General features: G+C 44.5%; 4 protein-coding genes across 4 annotated transcripts; 2 read left to right on the plus strand and 2 right to left on the minus strand.

Annotated features, from left to right (window-relative positions):
* Positions 1 to 284: 284 nt before the first annotated feature.
* Positions 285 to 20235, minus strand: LOC127299627 (BTB/POZ domain-containing protein At2g13690). The gene is made up of 2 exons (XM_051329620.1): positions 19574 to 20235; positions 285 to 1444 (listed from the first exon to the last, which is right to left on the minus strand). Exons 1-2 carry the CDS (start codon positions 20171 to 20173, stop codon positions 527 to 529), a joined length of 1518 nt encoding a protein of 505 aa, XP_051185580.1. The 5' UTR covers positions 20174 to 20235; the 3' UTR covers positions 285 to 526.
* On the plus strand, positions 10242 to 13622 carry LOC127299626 (uncharacterized). The gene is made up of 11 exons (XM_051329619.2): positions 10242 to 10859; positions 10934 to 11086; positions 11182 to 11421; positions 11509 to 11688; positions 11829 to 12183; positions 12260 to 12465; positions 12567 to 12767; positions 12848 to 12976; positions 13052 to 13164; positions 13246 to 13321; positions 13400 to 13622. Exons 1-11 carry the CDS (start codon positions 10281 to 10283, stop codon positions 13514 to 13516), a joined length of 2349 nt encoding a protein of 782 aa, XP_051185579.1. The 5' UTR covers positions 10242 to 10280; the 3' UTR covers positions 13517 to 13622.
* On the plus strand, positions 14338 to 15360 carry LOC127299630 (uncharacterized). Its single transcript, XM_051329624.2, has 3 exons — positions 14338 to 14432; positions 14531 to 14671; positions 14850 to 15360. The coding sequence occupies exons 1-3, from the start codon at positions 14343 to 14345 to the stop codon at positions 15261 to 15263; spliced, it is 645 nt and encodes a 214-aa protein (XP_051185584.2). The 5' UTR covers positions 14338 to 14342; the 3' UTR covers positions 15264 to 15360.
* Positions 16595 to 18569, minus strand: LOC139831166 (protein FAR1-RELATED SEQUENCE 5-like). The gene is made up of 5 exons (XM_071820526.1): positions 18426 to 18569; positions 18276 to 18344; positions 18136 to 18201; positions 17942 to 18025; positions 16595 to 17851 (listed from the first exon to the last, which is right to left on the minus strand). The coding sequence occupies exons 1-5, from the start codon at positions 18567 to 18569 to the stop codon at positions 16595 to 16597; spliced, it is 1620 nt and encodes a 539-aa protein (XP_071676627.1).
* Positions 20236 to 21085: the final 850 nt, after the last annotated feature.

The following is a 21085-nucleotide window of genomic DNA, read 5'->3' on the forward strand; positions in this document are numbered from 1 at the left end:
AACGTAACACCTTGTTTGACGACGGTCGAGAGAACAGCCAAGCACATAAAACAAGCATTAACAAGGTACATAGAGACGAGTACCGACATTTCGGTCATACAATGCACAACACATTATGAAGACATTATTACAAGACAGCAAGCTCCAATTCTCCTTTATATTCATGTTTAAGAATTCTCACACAAGTGGACCACAAGCTTTAAACACACTTGAGGTATAATATTAATGAACGTGTACTAACAGCACTCATTTCATGAAGAATAAACATGGCTACATGGACCAACTTTCCTAACAAACCGCAGCAGATACCTTACATAGAATATGAAACAGACAAAGAATATGTTTTTGTTACATCCCAGCAGAGGCTTCAACAGGAATCTCTCTCATGAGCTATACATACATATATACCAACGTTATGAAAATATCGAACACAAACGGTAAGTGTGCATGAAACTTAGGCGATTTCTATAGATGATGAAAGATTTACTCCCTATGCGGTGTATTGCACAAATAAACTAGACCCCACTCAGCTACTAACTAGTGGTCTCACGAAAGATCGTCGCCACCAGGTCTGGAAGGAACTCATAAGGTTTGGACATTCGCGTCCTTGTCGACCAAAAGCCTCAAACCAATCCATGAACAATGTCTGCTGCTGCATCAGTGCGAGTGTCAATAGCGACTGCCCAATTCCTTCCTCCAGCATCGTCATGTTGAGACCCTTGGGACATCTCCTCAGCCAACCGAAATCAACCAGCATTGGTCCAAACCAGGCCTGAAACATGCCGAGCCTTTTCTCCCCGGTACAGTGAAGCTTCCCACTCCCCATGGCAATAAAAACTGTGGCAGAGATACGGCTGAGCTCGTAGCGTACCATTGGTGACACCCGTTTGTGCATAGCAGCAAGGGTCTTCTGGTTGGCCCATAAATCGACAAATTCCTCTCCCATCTGCCTGTCTATTAGAATCTGCAACAGCCAGTTGAGGTCCTCAACTTGCTTGTATATTTTCTCAAGTGGTCCTTTTCCAACAGAAATGGTTGTTTGGTCAGTAGGGCTCAGGTCAGAGGCTTCTTCAAATAATTCCACCAGACAGTTCAGGCAAGAATGGCAAATACGGTAAACACTTGTCTTGTCCAGCTCCTTATCACGCTTTACGTGGATGGGAGTCCTGGATAAGATACTATCGACAAGAGTTCGTAGCTCCTTGCGAGCATTATTGTTGGTCCCCTTTGTGATGCACTCTATGAGTTCAAATACCAGCTCCGAAGATGAGGTGGAGTTTTGTGGCTGTAACCTTGCTAGCAAATCTCGTGAAGCTGCTTCATTGGAAGAATGCTGAGAAAGCAAGCTCTTAATTTTCTCCTCTTCTGGTTCATTCCATGGGACAGCCTCGAGATATTTTAGACAGCTGTTAATTCCTCTGTCAAATATAAGTGCGAAGGATACCTGAGAAATTCATTCAGGCATAAATAAGAACATGTTAAGAGCAAGGTAAAAAAGAATTTGGAAGCAGTAAAGCTAATGAGTAACATGTATTTCTACGTACGAAACTAGACCTTAGAGTAATTTTAGTCTATGTTCGCGAATGTTGTGCATTTATTAGCCCCCTTGAAGATCATATGGAGTTATGGATGTATCTCCAAAATACATCAAGAGCACTTGAGCAGCATGATTGGTGCTGCGATACTATGATTGCACTAAGACATCTATGACTATGAGCAGCAGATACATCACTTTGATCCTTGTTAGATGCCACAAAAAGTGCAGGATTTGAACTACTGTCATATAACAGCGAAGGTCGCGACTCCCTACTAGGAGGTAGACAAGCACATCGAAGAGTCGGAACCAGCACTGTCTATCCTACCAATTTAGTTGCGATGTGGCCAGGCATTTCATAAGCTAATATCGCCTGTGCTCCGGTGTCCCCCCCCTGGCGAACGACGTTGGGGTGAAAAACACATTGACGGTCAAGATTACCCGATACCCCTTCGGCGTTGTGTATAGCGGGGCGCGCGGATGCATTTGTACGGTATTCTGTACGTATACGGTTTGCGACGTGGCCAGCAACGTGGCAAGGAAGAGGAGGCGTCGGTGACGTGTAGTCAGACGTGGCTAGGGAGCGCAATCGTCGGGGAATATAAAAGGCTTCCGTCTGGCACGCCCGCTGCCATTTCCCCCCGTTCCCCATCTTCTCCCTCTCGCTCACTCCGCCAAAAAACCCGCCTCCCTCTCCCTCACTCCGCCCGCCGGTAGTTTAGGTATTGGATCGTCGGCGATCCAGTAGATCCGTACGCGATGGAAGCAGGGGGAGCTGCCGCGGACGATGTGAAGACGGTGGCGGTGGTGGAACTTGATCCGTCGTCGCAGGCGGTTGGAGGGGAAAGCGGTGCTGGAGGGTCGGCGGTCGCTGCGAGGACCTCCGCCGTGGAGTCCTCCGTCATCGGGTCGGTGGTCGTCGGCACGGTGGTGGCGGCAACGGCCGATCTGGATGCGGGCGAATCCAGCATCGCATGCGGTGATGCTGCCGCAACCGTCAAGGTGGCCGCGGATCTTGTGGAGGAGGCTTCATCCTCCGCGGCGGTGAAGACGGTGGCGGATCTGGTGGCTGCGCCGGCTGCCGGCGACGTCAGTGAGGTGCAGGCGGACATGCAGATGGAGGTAAGTTCTCTGTCCCTTCTTTTTTGCTTTCGATTAAGAGGGTCTACGAGGCTAGCATGCGTGCACAGATGCATGGGGGGAGTGGCTTGGAGATGAAAAAGACCTAGGAAGAACGAATGATTTTGTATGTTTTTTAATTGCTGGACATCGATGGATCTTGGGCGTAGTTCTTTTGCTGCTAACAGTATGAATAGGAATAGAGATATCTTGCTATGCCGGTTAATATGTAACAAAGAAATAGTTGGTACCTATGATCGAATTTTTGTTGGAACAGAGATTTTTGTAGGTTTATATTGGTTTGTGAATGCAATAAATAAACTAGGCCGTTGTATTGATTCGTGATTGATGCCGGATATGAATTGCAATATGGGTTGTAAGTGAGAAAAATACCAGAATTGTTGATTTGTTTCCTGATTTATGCTAGTTATGAGTTGCAATGTGGGTTACAAGTAACATTTGGTGACATAAGAATTAACTTAAATTTTAGTAGAGTCACAATTATTGAGACAGAAATATTAAATTGATGTATTCAATCCTTTGTCAACTCCTATCTAGATTAAGATATCATTAACTACATTTTAAAGCTTGATATTCATATGTTGCCTGGTACAAATAGCTTGAAATTAGAAAAATTAGTGATAGATAACTTGCTTGTATGAGCATACATGTTTGCAAAGTTATCATTGACAAAGTGATGCTACTCTGTAGCAAATTTTAGCACTGATGGGCCACTACCAATAACAACAAAATGAATTTTGTTCTTCCTTTCTTATTTGACAAGGGAAATTTTAGCAATGATGGGGCACTACCAATTAGCAAAATGAAGCTTGTTGACTTATTGCAGTTGTGATGCATTGCTTAACAGAGCAGACAATATAATTCGCTTGTCAATGATAACTTTGCATGATCATGTAGTTTGGAGTATAATGTAAGTTTGCATGATCAGGTAGTTCTGATGCATTGCTTAACAGAGCAGACAATATAATTCTCTTGTGAATGATAACTTTGCATGATGATTTAGGTGCTAGCATAATGTAACTATAAATATAATTCCCTTATATGCATGATCAGGTAGTTTGGTGTATACATAAGATATAATGAAAGAATAATTAAGATGATCTATTTGCCATGCATAGTATTTGGATGTTCTTTTCATATTGGTGATTACTGTGCTGACTTATCTTATTTGTATGCAGGCTGGTGAAGGGTCGAGGAAGCGGAAGCGCGAGGAGGAGGAGCCTGTGCCTCCTCCAATCCAGGAGCTAGAACCTGTCGCTCCTCCAATCCAGGAGGAGGAAGTAGCTGTCCCTCCTCCAATCCAGGAGGAGGAAGATCCTCTGCCTGCTCCAGCAGTGCATGCTCCAGTAGTGCCTGCTCCAGGAGTGGCTGCTCCACCTTTCCCTGCTCCATATGAGCAGCTGGAGGATTCAGATGGCTCCCTGGAGGTGAGCTATACAATTTGTTGTGTAGCATTGCATGTATTTCTTTATGTTTGCTATGTTTCTGTAATCTTAACTTGTACAAATTGTTGGTGTGCAGTATGACTCTCAGGATTCAAGCGAGTCCGTGGACAGCAGGAACATTGGATCCTTCTGGACCAAGCTGCTGAAGAAGCTGGATGATGGGGTCCTCCCTTTCAAGAAGAGGGGGAGGTACTTCTGTCCATGGCACAAGGTGAAGCCCAGGGATGGAGAGCTTGGTAGCCTCAGGCAGCACTGCGAGGAGCTAGCCCGTAGTGGCACCTCCAAGCAGATAAGGGCAGAGCATCAAGGGCTTCTCATGGTGCTTGCTAATGAGGATGCATGATGCCTACTTCTGGTGGATGGTGCTTGGTCTGTAGATTTGGTGTTTGTTTATGATGTTGGAACTACTGGTTTGTGTTGTCTTGAACAATGTTTGGTTTGCTTTTGAACTAAGTATTCAGACCATCTATTATAGTGATGGTCTTAATTACTGAATCTGTGTGGATCTAAGTTGTGTGTTGAATTATTATGTAGCTGATGATGCTTACCTCTATGTTTCATTTGGAATGATGGTGGTTTCATGTTTCATTAATTTGTGAATGAAAGCACAGGTCCAGTTTAGAAGAAGTTTTAAACATGAACAAAACAATTGTAATCCATCAATGCAAACAAAAAAATGCATGTCTTTCTTTAACATTATGAGGGCGTTTGCTGAATCCTACTGTAATAGTAGTGACAAATTTGCATATAGATGGTTATGTAACATGGCTTTGAATTTAATTATATGCTAGCACATTAGGACTAATGCAAATTTCAATATAAAACAAGTTAAATATTACAAGAAAACATAGAAATATTACAGCAAATCAGGAACAAATCATGGAAATATTAGAGCAGATCAGCAACAGTCCTTGAATGTAAATATAGTAGAGCAAAGGGTAGTGTTTCGAGAGAGGGGTTTTCGGACGAAAAGAGGGGGCAATCGCCAAAAAGTAAGCAAACCACCATGGAATGGGGCAAGATTTGGCACACTTGACCACCTTGTGATGTGACACCTTGTTTGTTAGGGGTTTTGATATTTTGGAGTTGGCACCATGGTTGCCCCATGGTGTAGATGTGTCGAGAGAGGGGTTTTCGGACGAAAAGAGGGGGGAATCGCCAAAAACTAAGCAAACCACCATGGAATGGGGCAAGATTTGGCACACTTGACCACCTTATGATGTTAAACCTTGTTTGTTAGGGGTTTTGAATTTTTGGAGTTGGCACCATGGTTGCCCCATGGTGTAGATGTGTCGAGAGAGGGGTTTTCGGACGAAAAGAGGGGGCAATCGCCAAAAACTAAGCAAACCACCATGGAATGGGGCAAGATTTGGCACACTTGACCACCTTGTGATGTTAAACCTTGTTTGTTAGGGGTTTTGAATTTTTGGAGTTGGCACCATGGTTGCCCCATGGTGTAGATGTGTCGAGAGAGGGGTTTTCGGACGGAAGAGCGGCGAATAGCCAAAAACTAAGCAAACCACCATGGAATGGGGCAAGATTTGGCACACTTGACCACCTTATGATGTTAAACCTTGTTTGTTAGGGGTTTTGAATTTTTGGAGTTGGCACCATGGTTGCCCCATGGTGTAGATGTGTCGAGAGAGGGGTTTTCGGACGAAAAGAGGGGGGAATCGCCAAAAACTAAGCAAACCACCATGGAATGGGGCAAGATTTGGCACACTTGACCACCTTGTGATGTTAAACCTTGTTTGTTAGGGGTTTTGAATTTTTGGAGTTGGCACCATGGTTGCCCCATGGTGTAGATGTGTCGAGAGAGGGGTTTTCGGACGAAAAGAGGGGGGAATCGCCAAAAACTAAGCAAACCACCATGGAATGGGGCAAGATTTGGCACACTTGACCACCTTATGATGTTAAACCTTGTTTGTTAGGGGTTTTGAATTTTTGGAGTTGGCACCATGGTTGCCCCATGGTGTAGATGTGTCGAGAGAGGGGTTTTCGGACGAAAAGAGGGGGGAATCGCCAAAAACTAAGCAAACCACCATGGAATGGGGCAAGATTTGGCACACTTGACCACCTTGTGATGTTAAACCTTGATTGTTAGGGGTTTTGATATTTTGGAGTTGGCACCATGGTTGCCCCATGGTGTAGATGTGTCGAGAGAGGGGTTTTCGGACGAAAAGAGGGGGGAATCGCCAAAAACTAAGCAAACCACCATGGAATGGGGCAAGATTTGGCACACTTGACCACCTTGTGATGTTAAACCTTGATTGTTAGGGGTTTTGATATTTTGGAGTTGGCACCATGGTTGCCCCATGGTGTAGATGTGTCGAGAGAGGGGTTTTCGGACGAAAAGAGGGGGGAATCGCCAAAAACTAAGCAAACCACCATGGAATGGGGCAAGATTTGGCACACTTGACCACCTTGTGATGTTAAACCTTGTTTGTTAGGGGTTTTGAATTTTTGGAGTTGGCACCATGGTTGCCCCATGGTGTAGATGTGTCGAGAGAGGGGTTTTCGGACGAAAAGAGGGGGGAATCGCCAAAAACTAAGCAAACCACCATGGAATGGGGCAAGATTTGGCACACTTGACCACCTTATTATGTTAAACCTTGTTTGTTAGGGGTTTTGAATTTTTGGAGTTGGCACCATGGTTGCCCCATGGTGTAGATGTGTCGAGCGAGGGTATTTCGGTGGAAAAGAGGGGGGAATCGCCAAAAACTAAGCAAACCACCATGGAATGGGGCAAGATTTGGCACACTTGACCACCTTATGATGTTAAACCTTGTTTGTTAGGGGTTTTGAATTTTTGGAGTTGGCACCATGGTTGCCCCATGGTGTAGATGTGTCGAGAGAGGGGTTTTCGGACGAAAAGAGGGGGGAATCGCCAAAAACTAAGCAAACCACCATGGAATGGGGCAAGATTTGGCACACTTGACCACCTTGTGATGTTAAACCTTGATTGTTAGGGGTTTTGAATTTTTGGAGTTGGCACCATGGTTGCCCCATGGTGTAGATGTGTCGAGAGAGGGGTTTTCGGACGAAAAGAGGGGGGAATCGCCAAAAACTAAGCAAACCACCATGGAATGGGGCAAGATTTGGCACACTTGACCACCTTGTGATGTTAAACCTTGTTTGTTAGGGGTTTTGAATTTTTGGAGTTGGCACCATGGTTGCCCCATGGTGTAGATGTGTCGAGAGGGGTTTTCGGACGAAAAGAGGGGGCAATCGCCAAAAACTAAGCAAACCACCATGGAATGGGGCAAGATTTGGCACACTTGACCACCTTGTGATGTTAAACCTTGTTTGTTAGGGGTTTTGATATTTTGGAGTTGGCACCATGGTTGCCCCATGGTGTAGATGTGTCGAGAGAGGGGTTTTCGGACGAAAAGAGGGGGGAATCGCCAAAAACTAAGCAAACCACCATGGAATGGGGCAAGATTTGGCACACTTGACCACCTTGTGATGTTAAACCTTGATTGTTAGGGGTTTTGATATTTTGGAGTTGGCACCATGGTTGCCCCATGGTGTAGATGTGTCGAGAGAGGGGTTTTCGGACGAAAAGAGGGGGGAATCGCCAAAAACTAAGCAAACCACCATGGAATGGGGCAAGATTTGGCACACTTGACCACCTTATGATGTTAAACCTTGTTTGTTAGGGGTTTTGAATTTTTGGAGTTGGCACCATGGTTGCCCCATGGTGTAGATGTGTCGAGAGAGGGGTTTTCGGACGAAAAGAGGGGGGAATCGCCAAAAACTAAGCAAACCACCATGGAATGGGGCAAGATTTGGCACACTTGACCACCTTATGATGTTAAACCTTGTTTGTTAGGGGTTTTGAATTTTTGGAGTTGGCACCATGGTTGCCCCATGGTGTAGATGTGTCGAGAGATCTTAGTTTACAGACATAGATGTAATGTGCATGAATTAAAATTTGGAAATTATTATTTGTAAAAACCAGAATGCAATTTGAAACTTTGCATTGAAAATAATAATTACAAATATGGGACTTCAATTGCATTATTATGAGTTGGGACAACTTAATGGGCTTTCGGCCCATTTAATGATTCATGAATGCGTTGACACGTACATTACGTGCGAGTAGTGCGGGGTGATCGGGTAGAATTAGTGCCGGTCGTGGACTCGTTGACCTAGTTATCAACCTCCATCTTCCCACGTCCGCCGCCCCCCACCTGAACCCACGTCCGCCGCCCCCCACCTGAACCACCGTCCGCCGCCGCCGAGGTGAACCACCGTCCGGCACCACGCACATCACCGACCCTGGGACGCACATCTCTGTGGCGGCCACCGTCGTCAGTGCATCGACATCAAGATCTCTCCCGCGGCCACCGTGTGTGTCTGCTGCGGTCGTCTCTGCCGCGGACATCGTCGTATCTAGGGCGGCCACCGTCTCTGCCTCGACAAACGCAGGTATGCCGCCGCCACCATCATCTGTGACGCGACCATACTCTCTCTCACGGTCGCATCCTCCTCCCTCAACCCTAATTTCCTCAGCACATGCGGTATAGATAGTCCTTGTCAAATACGCACGTCCCTTCTAATGATAATTGGATGTCTCTGAACGGCGACCTGGGCGTGCCTGTATGGGGGCGCCTAAAACGGAGGGGACAACGGGGTCGCCGTGGGCTCGTGCCTCTGCAACGTGGGCGTTGTTGATGCACAGCCATGGCGAGCGGGTGCGAGGAAGCAATGCGGCGAGCAGCGCGGACCGCGGAGATTTACACACGCATGTGGCGGCGCGGCTCAATGCCGGCCATGGCAGCAGAGCTTGGCACAGCATGCGTGTTTGGCGGCTTGCTTTGCCCAGTACATGCGACAACACAATCCGAAGCGTTTGGCTGGGCTACAACGACTGGCCAGCAGCACACACACACACGATTAGAATTGAGGGGCATGTAGTCTTTTCTTGAATCGTGTCTGTCTAGTTATGTCTAGTTACAGAAAACCCCTTTTGGGTAAATCAAAAGAAGATCTCCTCCTTGTAATGGGTATTTTACCAAGGGACCATCAACTTTGGGTATATGATCCAAGGCCGATGAACTTCTGGGTAAATAACCAATTTTCCCTAACATATTAAACTAGACTTGTATGTGTATCTGAACAGTTTGATGTCTCACAAATCTGAACGAGTGAAGGTGCGCTTGCAACTTGAAACATATAAAGCTGGAAAGAGAACTTTTTAGTGTAATCTGTTGTATGAACTAGATCAAAGAAAGCTTTAGGTTACTTGGTCTCATATTCAACCTGATGGAAGATTTTTTTTTTCATTTCTATTTGGATTGACCGCTGCAGATTCGATAACACTTATTGAATTTTTTGTAGCCAAGTTGATTTATATAACATGGGTCCATATATTCCGTTAATTTTTTCCTATAGTTTTAGATGATTCCCTCTCGCATATTCCATTTTGCGGGTTTTCGTAACTTTTCTCTTTGTTCTTTTATCATCTTCATAGTATAGAAGACATAAGAGACTGCAAGATAGATGTTGTTTTTCTTGTAGGCACGTTATTTTTTGCATTATTCATCTTACAATTATGTTATTCACTCTAAATATTCCAATAAATGATCTATATGTTTGAATGTGATTGTATGGTCTTAGAGATGTCTGCATATACGTGATTCATATAGGTTCATCATGGGTTATGTGTATTGAAATTACATGATGCAGGAAATAAAGCTTGATTTTACTAAGAAAATATGGCCATATTTAGGAGACCGAAATTTAGGATTTACATAAGATATAGAATAAAAAAGTATAGAAAAGGCAACTCATACAAAAAAAGTACTATTAATAGACGTGTTGTATGGCAAGACGTGCGTTGCACGTACACACTAACTAGTACATGTTAGCAGACGAAGTACAGATGTGTTTTCACAGGAAGTTCATATATGATATGACAAGAAGTTCAAATCTGTTATCACGTGAAGTTTGAATCTGCTGTCACATGATGTTCAAATCTGTTATTACGTAATTAAACCCGAGGGTATAGTGTATTAGTTTCATGTGATGCAGTTGTACAATTTTATTTCGTACCTATTATTAATTTAATGCTGTTCACAATTGGTCTACACAGGATGCAAGACCCAGACGGGGAGATTTTTTGTGACATCATTAGGTGGCAGAAAGTCGTAGCAGCAATGACGGACGACCAACGAGACAAATTATGCACTTGTGCTGTTGGCCGTTGCATGATCCAAATTCCATCCAGAAAGATACGGCCACTATTGGTGAAATACATGATGCAGGTTTATGACGAGGAAAAGGGTAGGTTCATCATTGAACCTAGGGTGGGTGAAATATCGGCAACAAATGAGGATGTGGAATGCTTGCTAGGATTAGAGGATCAAGGCTTGTCCTCTGCTGATATTTTAGAAGAGGAAGGAGAAGAATGGAAAACAAACATACCTACTAGATTTCTTAGTAAAAAAACTGGCAATTTAGTCATGAAAGATATGATTGATGAAATCATTACATCTAAAGCCACAAATGATGACTTCCTTCGAAGAGCTGTCTTAATTCTTATAGGGACTGTTCTAGCTCCTACTTCGACAGTTACGGTTTACAAGCCGTTCTATGCATTTGTGGAAACAATGTACAAGTTACACGACTTGAATTGGAACCAATTCACGCTTGCATATGTCATGAACCAGATCAGCCCTTGCCGGAGAGGAATATATGTTAGGCAGTGGCCGAAAGGCAATGTCGCAATTTTAGAGGTACATGTCCTTTAATGTTTTCGTTTTAATTTATTGCAACATATACTAATTGTCCTTTATATTTTTTCATGTAGTACTTGTATTGGGAGAAAGTGCAACCTATTGATGAGATAGCACTATATTCTCGCATCTCTTCACGCCCACTTATGATCAACTGGACAGAAGCTGCTGTAGCCTTGAGAGATAGCTATGATCAAGATAATGGCCGGGGCAAGGGTATCCTTAAGGTAACCATAGCGACACGGCCATTTCATATATTTGTTTAAAATGTAACTATCTACTATGAAAAATCGTACTTACATATTGAAATTGCGAATTTTAGATTGAAGATTGCATCACAGAGGAATATAGGCGAAAGTCTGCGAACATGGGTGCGGAAATTAAAAAACCGGGTAGTGGAAGGAGCAATGGAAAGGGCACTGGAAGGAGCAATGGGAAGGCAAGTAGCTCGAGAAAACCAGCAGGCCCGTCGTGGGAAATAAAGATGGAAAGCACCATGAAGAGGTTGATGCAGGATTTGAAGAGGGAGATAATGGAAGAACTACCAGAGATATGCGCGAAGGTGAATTGGCCGATATATTTCTCAACGACAAAGTTCACCCTGTATTTAATTATTATTGACATGACAAAATTTATATTCTTGTTGCAGGATGTTGTGAAATTACTAAACAAATCAGGTGTTAAGTACAAGGCATACAAGGAACCAATATATATGTCAGATCAGTACGATTATTACGAAGGCTGCGAAGTACCTGAACGGAAAGAATTTGTTTACGACAAAAATAGTGACACCCGGAGTGTGTCAGTACGTAACGAAGATGGTGACAAGGTTAGTTTTACAACAAATAATTGAGACTAACATGCTTCCACTATCGTTTCAATATACAATCTAGTCCAAACAATATAGAATCTGTGTAATACTTTGGATATTTGACCTGCGTCATGTTCATCTATGTTTCCTTTGCGTAGGTGTCCAAAGAGGCCCATAAAGAAGAGGATTACATCACACCTGCAAGGACCAAGTGTGACTTTCTAGGGGATGGCACGCCAGACAATCCTTGGCAACCGGCTGAAGATTTTAAGGAGGCCTCTTCATCGGAGGTGCCATCAAATATATTTGAACCTGCGCTCATTAAAATGAACAAAGAGGACGAACATAAAGACGCTGCATCAGAAGGTTCAAAAAGCGTCAATAGTGCAACCGGGAAGAATGAAGATGTAAATGGAAAGAGGAAGCGAAAGATCCCTCTTAAACTGCAGTATCCTTATATCGTTGAGAATCGAACAAAACGTCAACCTCGGAAAAAACCAACTCCCGCAAAAGGTACGCAATGGTAATTTATTTGTTAACTTTTTGATTAGTAATATCATACTAACCACAATGCATTTTGTTTGTACAGCTACTCCGTCAACCAATGATGTCGAAATTCCGCAAGACTCTACTGCGTTAACAGCGGAACACATTGCAGCAGCACAGCTTTTTGTTCAACTGTGCTGCAAGACTGAGGAAAATGGGAAAAAATGTGTCTACAAAAATGATATTGGCGTCACATTGACATCACAGAGGCTTAAAGTGGTTCTAGACCATAAATGGTGTACAGATGATGTAAGTACATAGCTGATGACTCAAGTATGCACATACTTTTGATGTTTGAATTATGCACATGTATGTTTACGTGTTTGCTACACCAAACATTTGTTTTTCAGGTTATCGATGCTTACATTGGAGATTTGTCTCTTCGTGTTGGGGATGATCGGTACTTATGTGCAGCGTGGAGGTCATCATTCCTGCTAGAACAACATCGCAAAGGCCAGAAAACTAAAAAAAGTAAGAAGAACGATGATGACTTAGCTATAAGAACTGGAACCATTCAACGAGTGGTGGACGAATATTTTAGGCGGCAGAAGGTAAAGTATTCCATCAATATGACAAACTTTAGTACGAATACTAATTTACATTGCAATGACAATTTTTTCCTGTCACACAGGCATATTTTCCAGTTAACATTATGAACAATCACTGGATTACCGTGATCATGCACATACCGAAGGAAGAATTCCAAGTTCTTGACTCATTATTTCCATTAAGTGTGACAATAGACACTGTCAGGGCTCTGGTACTGTTTCTTGTACTACATATTGTCTTCAAATTTAATGCGCACTCAAACATCTAATTATCTATATTTGTATAGAGAGAACAAATATCTGCTGACATCCTAGAGTACAACAATTCTACATCTGGATTTTTCCCTGATGTGAAAACTTGGGATATAAAATCATACAATATGCCGCAGCAAAAAGATGGGTCAGTACATGCAAACTACAAATAAATACATATTACAATACTACTTCTGAACTAAGTCAATGTAATCAATTATTGTTGCAGCAATTCATGTGGCTTATTTGTTCTTCAATGCATGGAACATTGGGATGGAGATAAATGGACTAAAGAAATATCACAGGTACTGGTTTCTACATGCTGAAAAAAAACCTTTGTTCCATGCTACATAAAATTAATAACCCATGCCTTTTGTTTGCAGGAGATGATAGACGGATCAAGGAACCTCATTAACGCACAGATAGTTTTAGCAACTTCAAATCTCTTAGACACGGTGAAAACAAAGGTTGTCCGGATCTCCAAGAGATTTACAAAGTAGATAAACCAGCAGTGAGCATAGGTTGGGTTTTAGTCCCGTAGAAGGTTTCCCAGCTTGTGTGAATCTCCTGTAATTCTATATGTATGACAGTTAAGTACGATTGGCAACTACTGTGCTTGTGTGATTTTAAGTATTCATCTATCTATTGTCTACATCTATTCCTTCTTGTTCAAACTACGATGTCACTTACCTGCCTGTCGTCAGGGTTATTTGCAGCACCCTTAAGCTATATTTAAGTCGAGATCTTATGCTGTCGGTCACATATTAAAATCACAATGGTTTTAGATTGAACTGTGCGTGTAGGACTGGATCAGTCATGTACTTTACGTTGCTTTAAAGAACAGCATGAACACACTTACTCTCCGCTGTCTTGTGAGCCAGTTATCACCTTGCCGCGATGTGTTTCAACTTGCTAAAACTCGGCTACAAGGTTCATCTTATAAATCTCATCTCTTGTAATCCTTATGTGCTGTGTAAACCAAGCCCATGTACCAACATTTCGTATGGAGAAAATTACAAAACCCACCACAACATGCGTGCGGCTAGGGGGTTTCAAAAAAACGCCACCTTTCAAAACGACCCAGCCGGCCCCTGCCTTGTAACGATTTATTCTTTCTCTCCCCTTCTCCCGTCCGCCTCAGCCGCCGCCGTCGCACGTCCGCCGCCGTCGCACGTCCGCCGCCGTCGCACGTCCGCCGCCGTCGCACGTCCGCCGCTGCCGCACGTCCGCCGCTGCCGCACGTCCGCCGCCGTCGCACGTCCGCCGCCGTCGCACGTCCGCCGCCGTCGAACGTCCGCCGCCGGCCGCGCGACCGCCGCCGCCGACATGCCGTCCTGGAACGACGGAGAGAGCAGCAGCCAAGACAGTCTGCTCTCTGAGTTCGCCAATGGGGCCGATCTGAGCCCAATGTGTCGGGTACGTGTGGAGCTAGGGTTAGGGTTTGGTTCAATTTGGGAATTTGCTTGATTTAAACCATTTGATTCGAATTCGTTGTATTTTATCTTCTCATTAAGGTCCCAGAGACCATGTATGACCCGGATTACGCCGGTGTTCATGCTGGGCCGGAGCGCTGCCACCACCACTTGCCGTGCCACAAGTATGTGGCATTCGACGGGACGAACACGGGCCGGAGGTTCTTGGGCTGTGGATGCAAGGTAGGAACATCCTTCTGCATTTACAAATTCTTTGTGCAGTGATCAAATGTTGTGACAGTTCTTGTGTTGTGGATGGATGTACCAATACAAAACCTTGTGTCATATTTAGCACCACAGTTTTGAGCCACATTGTTTCATCAACACTTGTACTAATTTTTGGAATAAAAAAAAATTTCAGGACAATATTTGTGAGACAGTATTTTGGGTGGATCAGGAGTGGCCACAATCTCTGAAACGTGCATTGCTCCAGTTGTGGCATTCATTTGAGGAGGAGAAGGAAACCAGAATCTCTGGTAATGTAGAGTATGCTACTGCCAATTACCAGCTAGTGCTTGAGAAGAGGGAGCTGGAAAAGAAAAACCTTGAACTGCATAAACAGCTTGGTAGCCTGAGTACTGACCAAGAAGGAATGGTTGCAAAATCTGCTGCTGAACTTGAGAAGGTTATGAGGGAGAAGGCAGAGCTGCAGATTGCCACTCTAAAGGAGGACAAGAAGAAGCTCGAGTATTACGTTGCAGATCTCTTCAATATTAGAGACAGAAACCAGAAGAAGATGAAGGCCATACAAGAGATTTCTGCAAGTTGGGAGTGAAGCATGCCACTATGTTGATGTAATAAATGTACTACATGTTCTATCTCTGAGATTTGTGTAACTGAACCAAGTACACTTTAGTAAAGAAAACTAAAAAAAACCATGTCACCATTCCAACTCAAGCTTCATAATGTACTACATGTTCTATCTCTGAGGTTCATATAGCATAATGATTGATGACTACATATCGGCATGCCAACTCAAGCTTCATAATATCGTGCGAAGTTCATCCTTTAAAACGCACCCTTTCAAAATAAGTCATTCATCTTCCTGACCTACAAACATATGCGCAACATGCCTGCAATTCACAAAACCAGATGATAAAGTAAATAACTATAATATACAAGGATGCATAAATAATTGATCGCAAACAAAAATTAATACTCACCTAGGATTCAGCTCACATTTCAAGCTACGTTTGGTGTGTCCACCCTTTTTGCATCTGCTACATCGAATCCCCCTACCCTGCTCGTCATACGATAATGGCCTTCCATTCTTTGTCACGGGTCCTTCTCCATCATCTCTACGCTTTCGTTTCTTAGGCGCACCTCGAGCAGCAACTTGAGCAGGATCACCCAATTCATTAACATTAGTATTAAGCGAGTTTGTGGCACGGTTGGGTACATTATCATACTCCATCTTCTTTGAAATAATGTCAGCATAAAATGCCTTGGTCCGCTCGAATAACACTGGATCTTTGTATGCAACTTGCAATGCTTCAGCTTGTAACACGTTCAGCTCCGTAAATCTTTGTCGCTCCTCCGCTACGGGAAAACCCCAACCATACAGATCGCTCGTGCGCCTCGCTGGCAAGCCACCCCTAGCTTGTTTAGAGAATCGGAGCAGAACTAAACAACCCGGTATTTCATCCAAATCCAGCACATCAAGTACATGGAGAATATGCTTGCAAGGAAGTCCCCTCCGGATCATCCTTCGACAGCTGCACTCTACAAATTTATCCGAGTTGGCCGGTTTATAATCAACATAAAACTTTGCATGCTTTCTCTTTTTCCAAGCAACAACAAACTGCATCTCACCTTCTGTTCCCTTGTACTGATCTATAACCTCAATGCCTTCTATTTTATATATCTCTTGCTGCAATATATAAAAGTTTGCCGGAGTGAATACCTTTGCAGCAGCTCTCTCAATTCTCCTCAAATTGGTTACTGGTAATGTGTGATGTCCGTGAACCGATGCGCTATCTTTTGCCTCCGTCTCTCGAATGCGCACTATAGCATTCTCGTAGTGCAAAATCAAATCCACTAGTGTCATACCGTAGTCTAGGTGTAGGTGAAGACATGAGTTAAGACTTTCACTTCGCTGATTGCTTTTCATACCAAGCCAGAACCCTCGTATAGGTACGCCGCTGCCCATAATCTCCTCTTCTTGTACATTCTTTTCAGCCAAGTTTGTGTTTTCTCCGTCTGCCATTTCTGGATAAAAGCGTGCCATCTTTCCTCGAATATATCCGGTGTGGTCGTGTAATACAACAGAGCCCGAAACTCACTCAACGACTTGAAACTTAGGTGCCGAGCCATGTTCTTTTCAATGTGCCATGAACAAATACGGTGCGACTGCTCCGGAAACACACTTCGAATAGCTCTAATCATCGCACTATCGGCATCGGTGATTATTGACTTGGGTTTCTGCTGCAACATAGCTTTCAAAAAAGTCTTCAGTAGCCATACATATGTGCGTTCCTTCTCATCTGATAAGATGGCACACGCAAAAACTGTCGTCCTCCGGTGATTGTTAATTCCAACAAACGGAACAAATGGCATACCATATCGGTTCATCTTATATGTGCTGTCAAACACGAGTACGTCTCCATAATCATTGTAATCCTGCCTGGACTGAGCATCACACCAGAACAAGCTTTTCAAACGACCTTTACTATCAACGTCGTACTCAAAAAAAAAATCAGCACACTTCTTCCTCCGGTTCTCCATCATGGCAATGGCTGAGGTAGCATCACCACCTGCAAGTAACTTTCTCTTCTCCCTGCAGCACATGTTGTACAAGTCCTTCCTCGTAAACCCAACAGTGGTGTACCGACCATACTTGCTGAGGAAGGTATCCATGATCACATGCTTCCTAACCCCAGCTGCTGCCAATGCTAATATCTCCGCTTTCTGGAAATCTTTTATCCTCCGATGTGACCATAAAAATGGGCTCTCCGTCGGTTCTGCACACTTATGACTATGCTTGTAAACAAATTTTGCAACACGCCAAAGCCCCGTACCTCTATCAAGCTTCACATCCAACTCCGCTTTACAATTGCAACGTGACAAAGGTCTCAACCTACGGGTGCGGTTGTCCATAGTCAGAAACTTGCTGTTACGTTTTCCTTCCCGTGAACACACAAAACGCCTTCTGCGAACTATTTTGTTAGCACCCTTACTCTTTTTGAACTTGAACTTTCTTACACTGAATCCCTCTTGTCGAGCATATCCATTATAAAAAGTATAAGCAGCTGCCTCAGACACAAATGTCATCTCCATTACCTCCCAGTAAAACTTTCTCTTTTCTTCTGTATCACTCTCATCTTCATCCTCTGATCCATTCTTTTTCTTACCAACAGATTTCACCTGCATGCACAATTTTATAACATTCAAAACATAAATATTTTTTAACGCAATGTCCGCGATTCATAAAACGAATAAATTCAGAATACTTACATGTCTTCTTCTAACAGGTTCTTCTATAGTCTCCAAGTCTGAATCACCGTAATAGTCGTAAGAAGAATTATCGCCAACTAATACCTGAGCAAACAATAAATATTAACGATCATGTCACGACGACATAAAATGCATTGTTCAATTATTAAAATTTAATTAAACATACATATGACCTAATAAAAAAATATGCATACCTCGTCAACAAAACCTGAGTCCAATCTCTCGTCATCAGTTGGCTCGTCCAGAACATCACTCTGAATCTAATGCATTTTAAACCATGTGAACATCAATTACATATTTTTATGCAATCGGAAATTTATTACTACAAACTCACATTATGAGTGTCAACATCTTCTTCTACCTCTACATTATCATCTTCTAGATCAACACCATCTGCATCCATCTATTAACAAAAAAAGCACTATCAGTATTTAACAAATTACATACAACTGCTAAATATAACTAGTATTTCCGTTTCACTCACACTTTCGTCGACATCATCGTCTCCAGATGTTTGTTCATCTTCAGGAGGTGCATTATCGTTGCCAGACGAAATATTGAATTCCTCTTCATCTGTATTTCCGCTCTCGTACTCCATTGAACTTGCACTCAAATCTGAAACGTCCATCGCCTGTCCAAAGTAACAACAAAATAAGTACATCTGAAAAAAAGAGCTCCAAACCCAAACCCTAACATCAACCAAATCATGAACATGCAATTAGTTTTAAAAATCAATTACCTACCAGCAACCAACAATGTAGCAGCAGGAACAACCCGCGTGCGATCCTTGGCCAGCCTCCTCGTCGCCGGATCCGCCTCCCGCCTCCACGTCCGACCTTGGCCAGCCTCCTCGTCGCCGGATCCGCCTCCCGCCTCCACGTCCGACCTTGGCCAGCCTCCTCGTCGCCGGATCCGCCTCCCGCCTCCACGTCCGACCTTGGCCAGCCTCCTCGTCGCCGGATCCGCCTCCCGCCTCCACGATGCACGGCTTCGCCGGCTCAGCTCTCGGAACGAAACCGCCCTGCGCTAGGCCTTGCCGTCCCAACGTCGTCCTCCCTGCCGTCTCCCTCCCGATGGACAGAGCCTTCCAAACCCTAAGGAGAACTAGCAATGGCGCACACGCAAGGATTCAAATTATTTCCCCGTAACCACCGCCTATCGCCGGCATCAAATCCACGTGATCGACGTAGTTTTCGGGTCCAACTCCGATTCTAATGCCGTGGGGCCGGTGGAAACCGTCATCACCAAACATACGTACAATATCTACGTGGCATCCGATCATCTATGTGGAATATGACGTGGAGTATAATTATACGCCACTAATACGGCCCCACCGTCTCGAACGGGTATCCCATCTGAACGTCGTTCGCCAGGGGGGGGACACCGGAGCACACCCCAAGCTAATATAACTACAATCAAGAGTACAGGTGCAAAGTTCTCGCACGAATCAATGCTTAATCCATCCTAAGCTTGGGTACTCCAACTTCATGGACAAGATATAACTAATAATCAACTGCTCGATCATGAAAAGAAATAACTAACAATCAATTAGCAGAAGAGTTATGATAAGTATGGGCACTTGATGGACAATCAACTACCAGACGCGCGCGTTAATGGCATCAGAGAGCTCACCTCCAGCAGGCTAATGGCCCGCTCCACGCCGCCGCGCGCGAGGCGCCTCATCGCGTTGACCTCGTCGTCTTCTTGCAGCATCATCTCCACAACCTCCCTGACCGCCCACACCTCCACCTTTCCTTCCACCGCCACCTCGCCGCAGCTGCCGCCACCTCCTCCCCGAAGAACTCTGTCGACCACCTTACTCTCTCTACGCACCCTCTCCACCTCGTCCACCTCCAGGATCAATCCCTTGGCCACCAGCCTGAGCCGCAGAGTGCCCTTTGGCCTCTCCGGCGCCGGCGGCGGGGGCGGCGGGGGCAGGGGAGGCAGCGGGTACTCGCTGACAGACGACAGCCGCGCGGAAGGGCACGTCGAGGCGGCGTCGGTGTACGGTTCGTCGATTGGGGAGACGCGGCCGGGGGAGCGTATGCGGCGGGAGAGCGGGGCGGTGGCGGCCGGCTTGGCTCGCGGCGGCGCGGGGACGGGGCTCCGGCAGGTGGAGGAGAGGGGATCGAGGCCGAAGGAGCAGCACCAAGGCTGGCGCGGAGGAGGTGGGCGGTGGCGGCGGCTCCGGCGTCGGTGCGCCGCCGCCGGCGACGTGCTCGTGGTCGGCATTGGGCGCGGTCGCGGTCGCTGTGGCTCTTGGCTTTTGGGTTGGCGTCTGGGAGGAGTGAGCATATTATGTAGGTGTGTGAGCTGTGTGGGGAGTTTATGTGGTGCTATTTGCTATCGCTACAGGTTGCATCGCCAAGTTCCCACCAATGTGTGAGATTATGGTGCTGATTTGCAGTTGTTTAAACAGTGAATAATTTGTTCTGCACTTGCTCCTCCGAGAGTAACAAATCCTTCCTCTTCTATTTATGATTAAGTTTGCATCAACAATTTGACTGGTAATCTATGAGTTACTTGACATAAAGATTGGCATTGTGATTTTTTCAATACAAATTTTAGTGATATATTATTTCTGGCAGGAGCCTCATAAGAAGAAAAGTGTTGAAGTATATTAGTCTTTTTCATTAGATTGGTCTTTTAGTTACATTGGCTTGCAACTCATTGCCCCTTGGTGTTTAGTATAGGCCTTGTGAGCCATACCTCTGAATCACAGGTCCACGTATAAGTTCTTTTGAGCCCGTCTCTCTGAATCTTTACATGTGTTGACCTATCTTTCAGTCACATGTAGGTTAAAGTATTGAAGTGTATAAACGTAGGTGCTCATAGGGGTAGAGTGCGCGTATGTGCGTTCATAGAGGTGGGTGTATACGTGAAATGTAAACGTCTAAATTTATATTGTGTTTCTAAAAAAATTGAAATGTATAAGTAGATTATACTAATTTTTTATATCAGTTCGGATTTTTGAATGTCCTTAACGACGTGAAGCTTGACAATTCGAATTGTAGTAGCAGCATCCTATCCACAATCACGTCGCTGCAGCACCTTTTTGCTGAATTACCTTTTGCTTTTGGGCAAATCACGTCGATAAATCAAGCACCAGTGTGGCGTGGCATCGGGGTGCGGGACGCGGGGTGC

The sequence above is a fragment of the Lolium perenne genome, chromosome 5 (assembly GCF_019359855.2).
Source record: "Lolium perenne isolate Kyuss_39 chromosome 5, Kyuss_2.0, whole genome shotgun sequence".
In the NCBI taxonomy this organism is placed as follows: domain Eukaryota; kingdom Viridiplantae; phylum Streptophyta; class Magnoliopsida; order Poales; family Poaceae; genus Lolium; species Lolium perenne.

Excerpts from the sequence above, each read along its gene's own strand:
- LOC127299626 (XM_051329619.2), top strand. The coding sequence starts at position 10,281 with ATGACGGACGACCAACGAGACAAATTATGCACTTGTGCTGTTGGCCGT. Across the intron at positions 11,087-11,181 it reads GGGGCAAGGGTATCCTTAAG|ATTGAAGATTGCATCACAGA; the intron begins GTAACCATAGCG and ends TGCGAATTTTAG. Across the intron at positions 12,184-12,259 it reads AAAACCAACTCCCGCAAAAG|CTACTCCGTCAACCAATGAT; the intron begins GTACGCAATGGT and ends TTGTTTGTACAG.
- LOC127299630 (XM_051329624.2), top strand. The coding sequence starts at position 14,343 with ATGCCGTCCTGGAACGACGGAGAGAGCAGCAGCCAAGACAGTCTGCTC. Across the intron at positions 14,433-14,530 it reads ATCTGAGCCCAATGTGTCGG|GTCCCAGAGACCATGTATGA; the intron begins GTACGTGTGGAG and ends CTTCTCATTAAG. Across the intron at positions 14,672-14,849 it reads TCTTGGGCTGTGGATGCAAG|GACAATATTTGTGAGACAGT; the intron begins GTAGGAACATCC and ends AAAAAATTTCAG.
- LOC139831166 (XM_071820526.1), bottom strand. The coding sequence starts at position 18,569 with ATGGACGTTTCAGATTTGAGTGCAAGTTCAATGGAGTACGAGAGCGGA. Across the intron at positions 18,345-18,425 it reads ACGATGATGTCGACGAAAGT|ATGGATGCAGATGGTGTTGA; the intron begins GTGAGTGAAACG and ends TTTTGTTAATAG. Across the intron at positions 18,026-18,135 it reads ACTCAGGTTTTGTTGACGAG|GTATTAGTTGGCGATAATTC; the intron begins GTATGCATATTT and ends TTGTTTGCTCAG.
- LOC127299627 (XM_051329620.1), bottom strand. The coding sequence starts at position 20,173 with ATGCCGACCACGAGCACGTCGCCGGCGGCGGCGCACCGACGCCGGAGC. Across the intron at positions 1,445-19,573 it reads GGGCCATTAGCCTGCTGGAG|GTATCCTTCGCACTTATATT; the intron begins GTGAGCTCTCTG and ends TGAATTTCTCAG.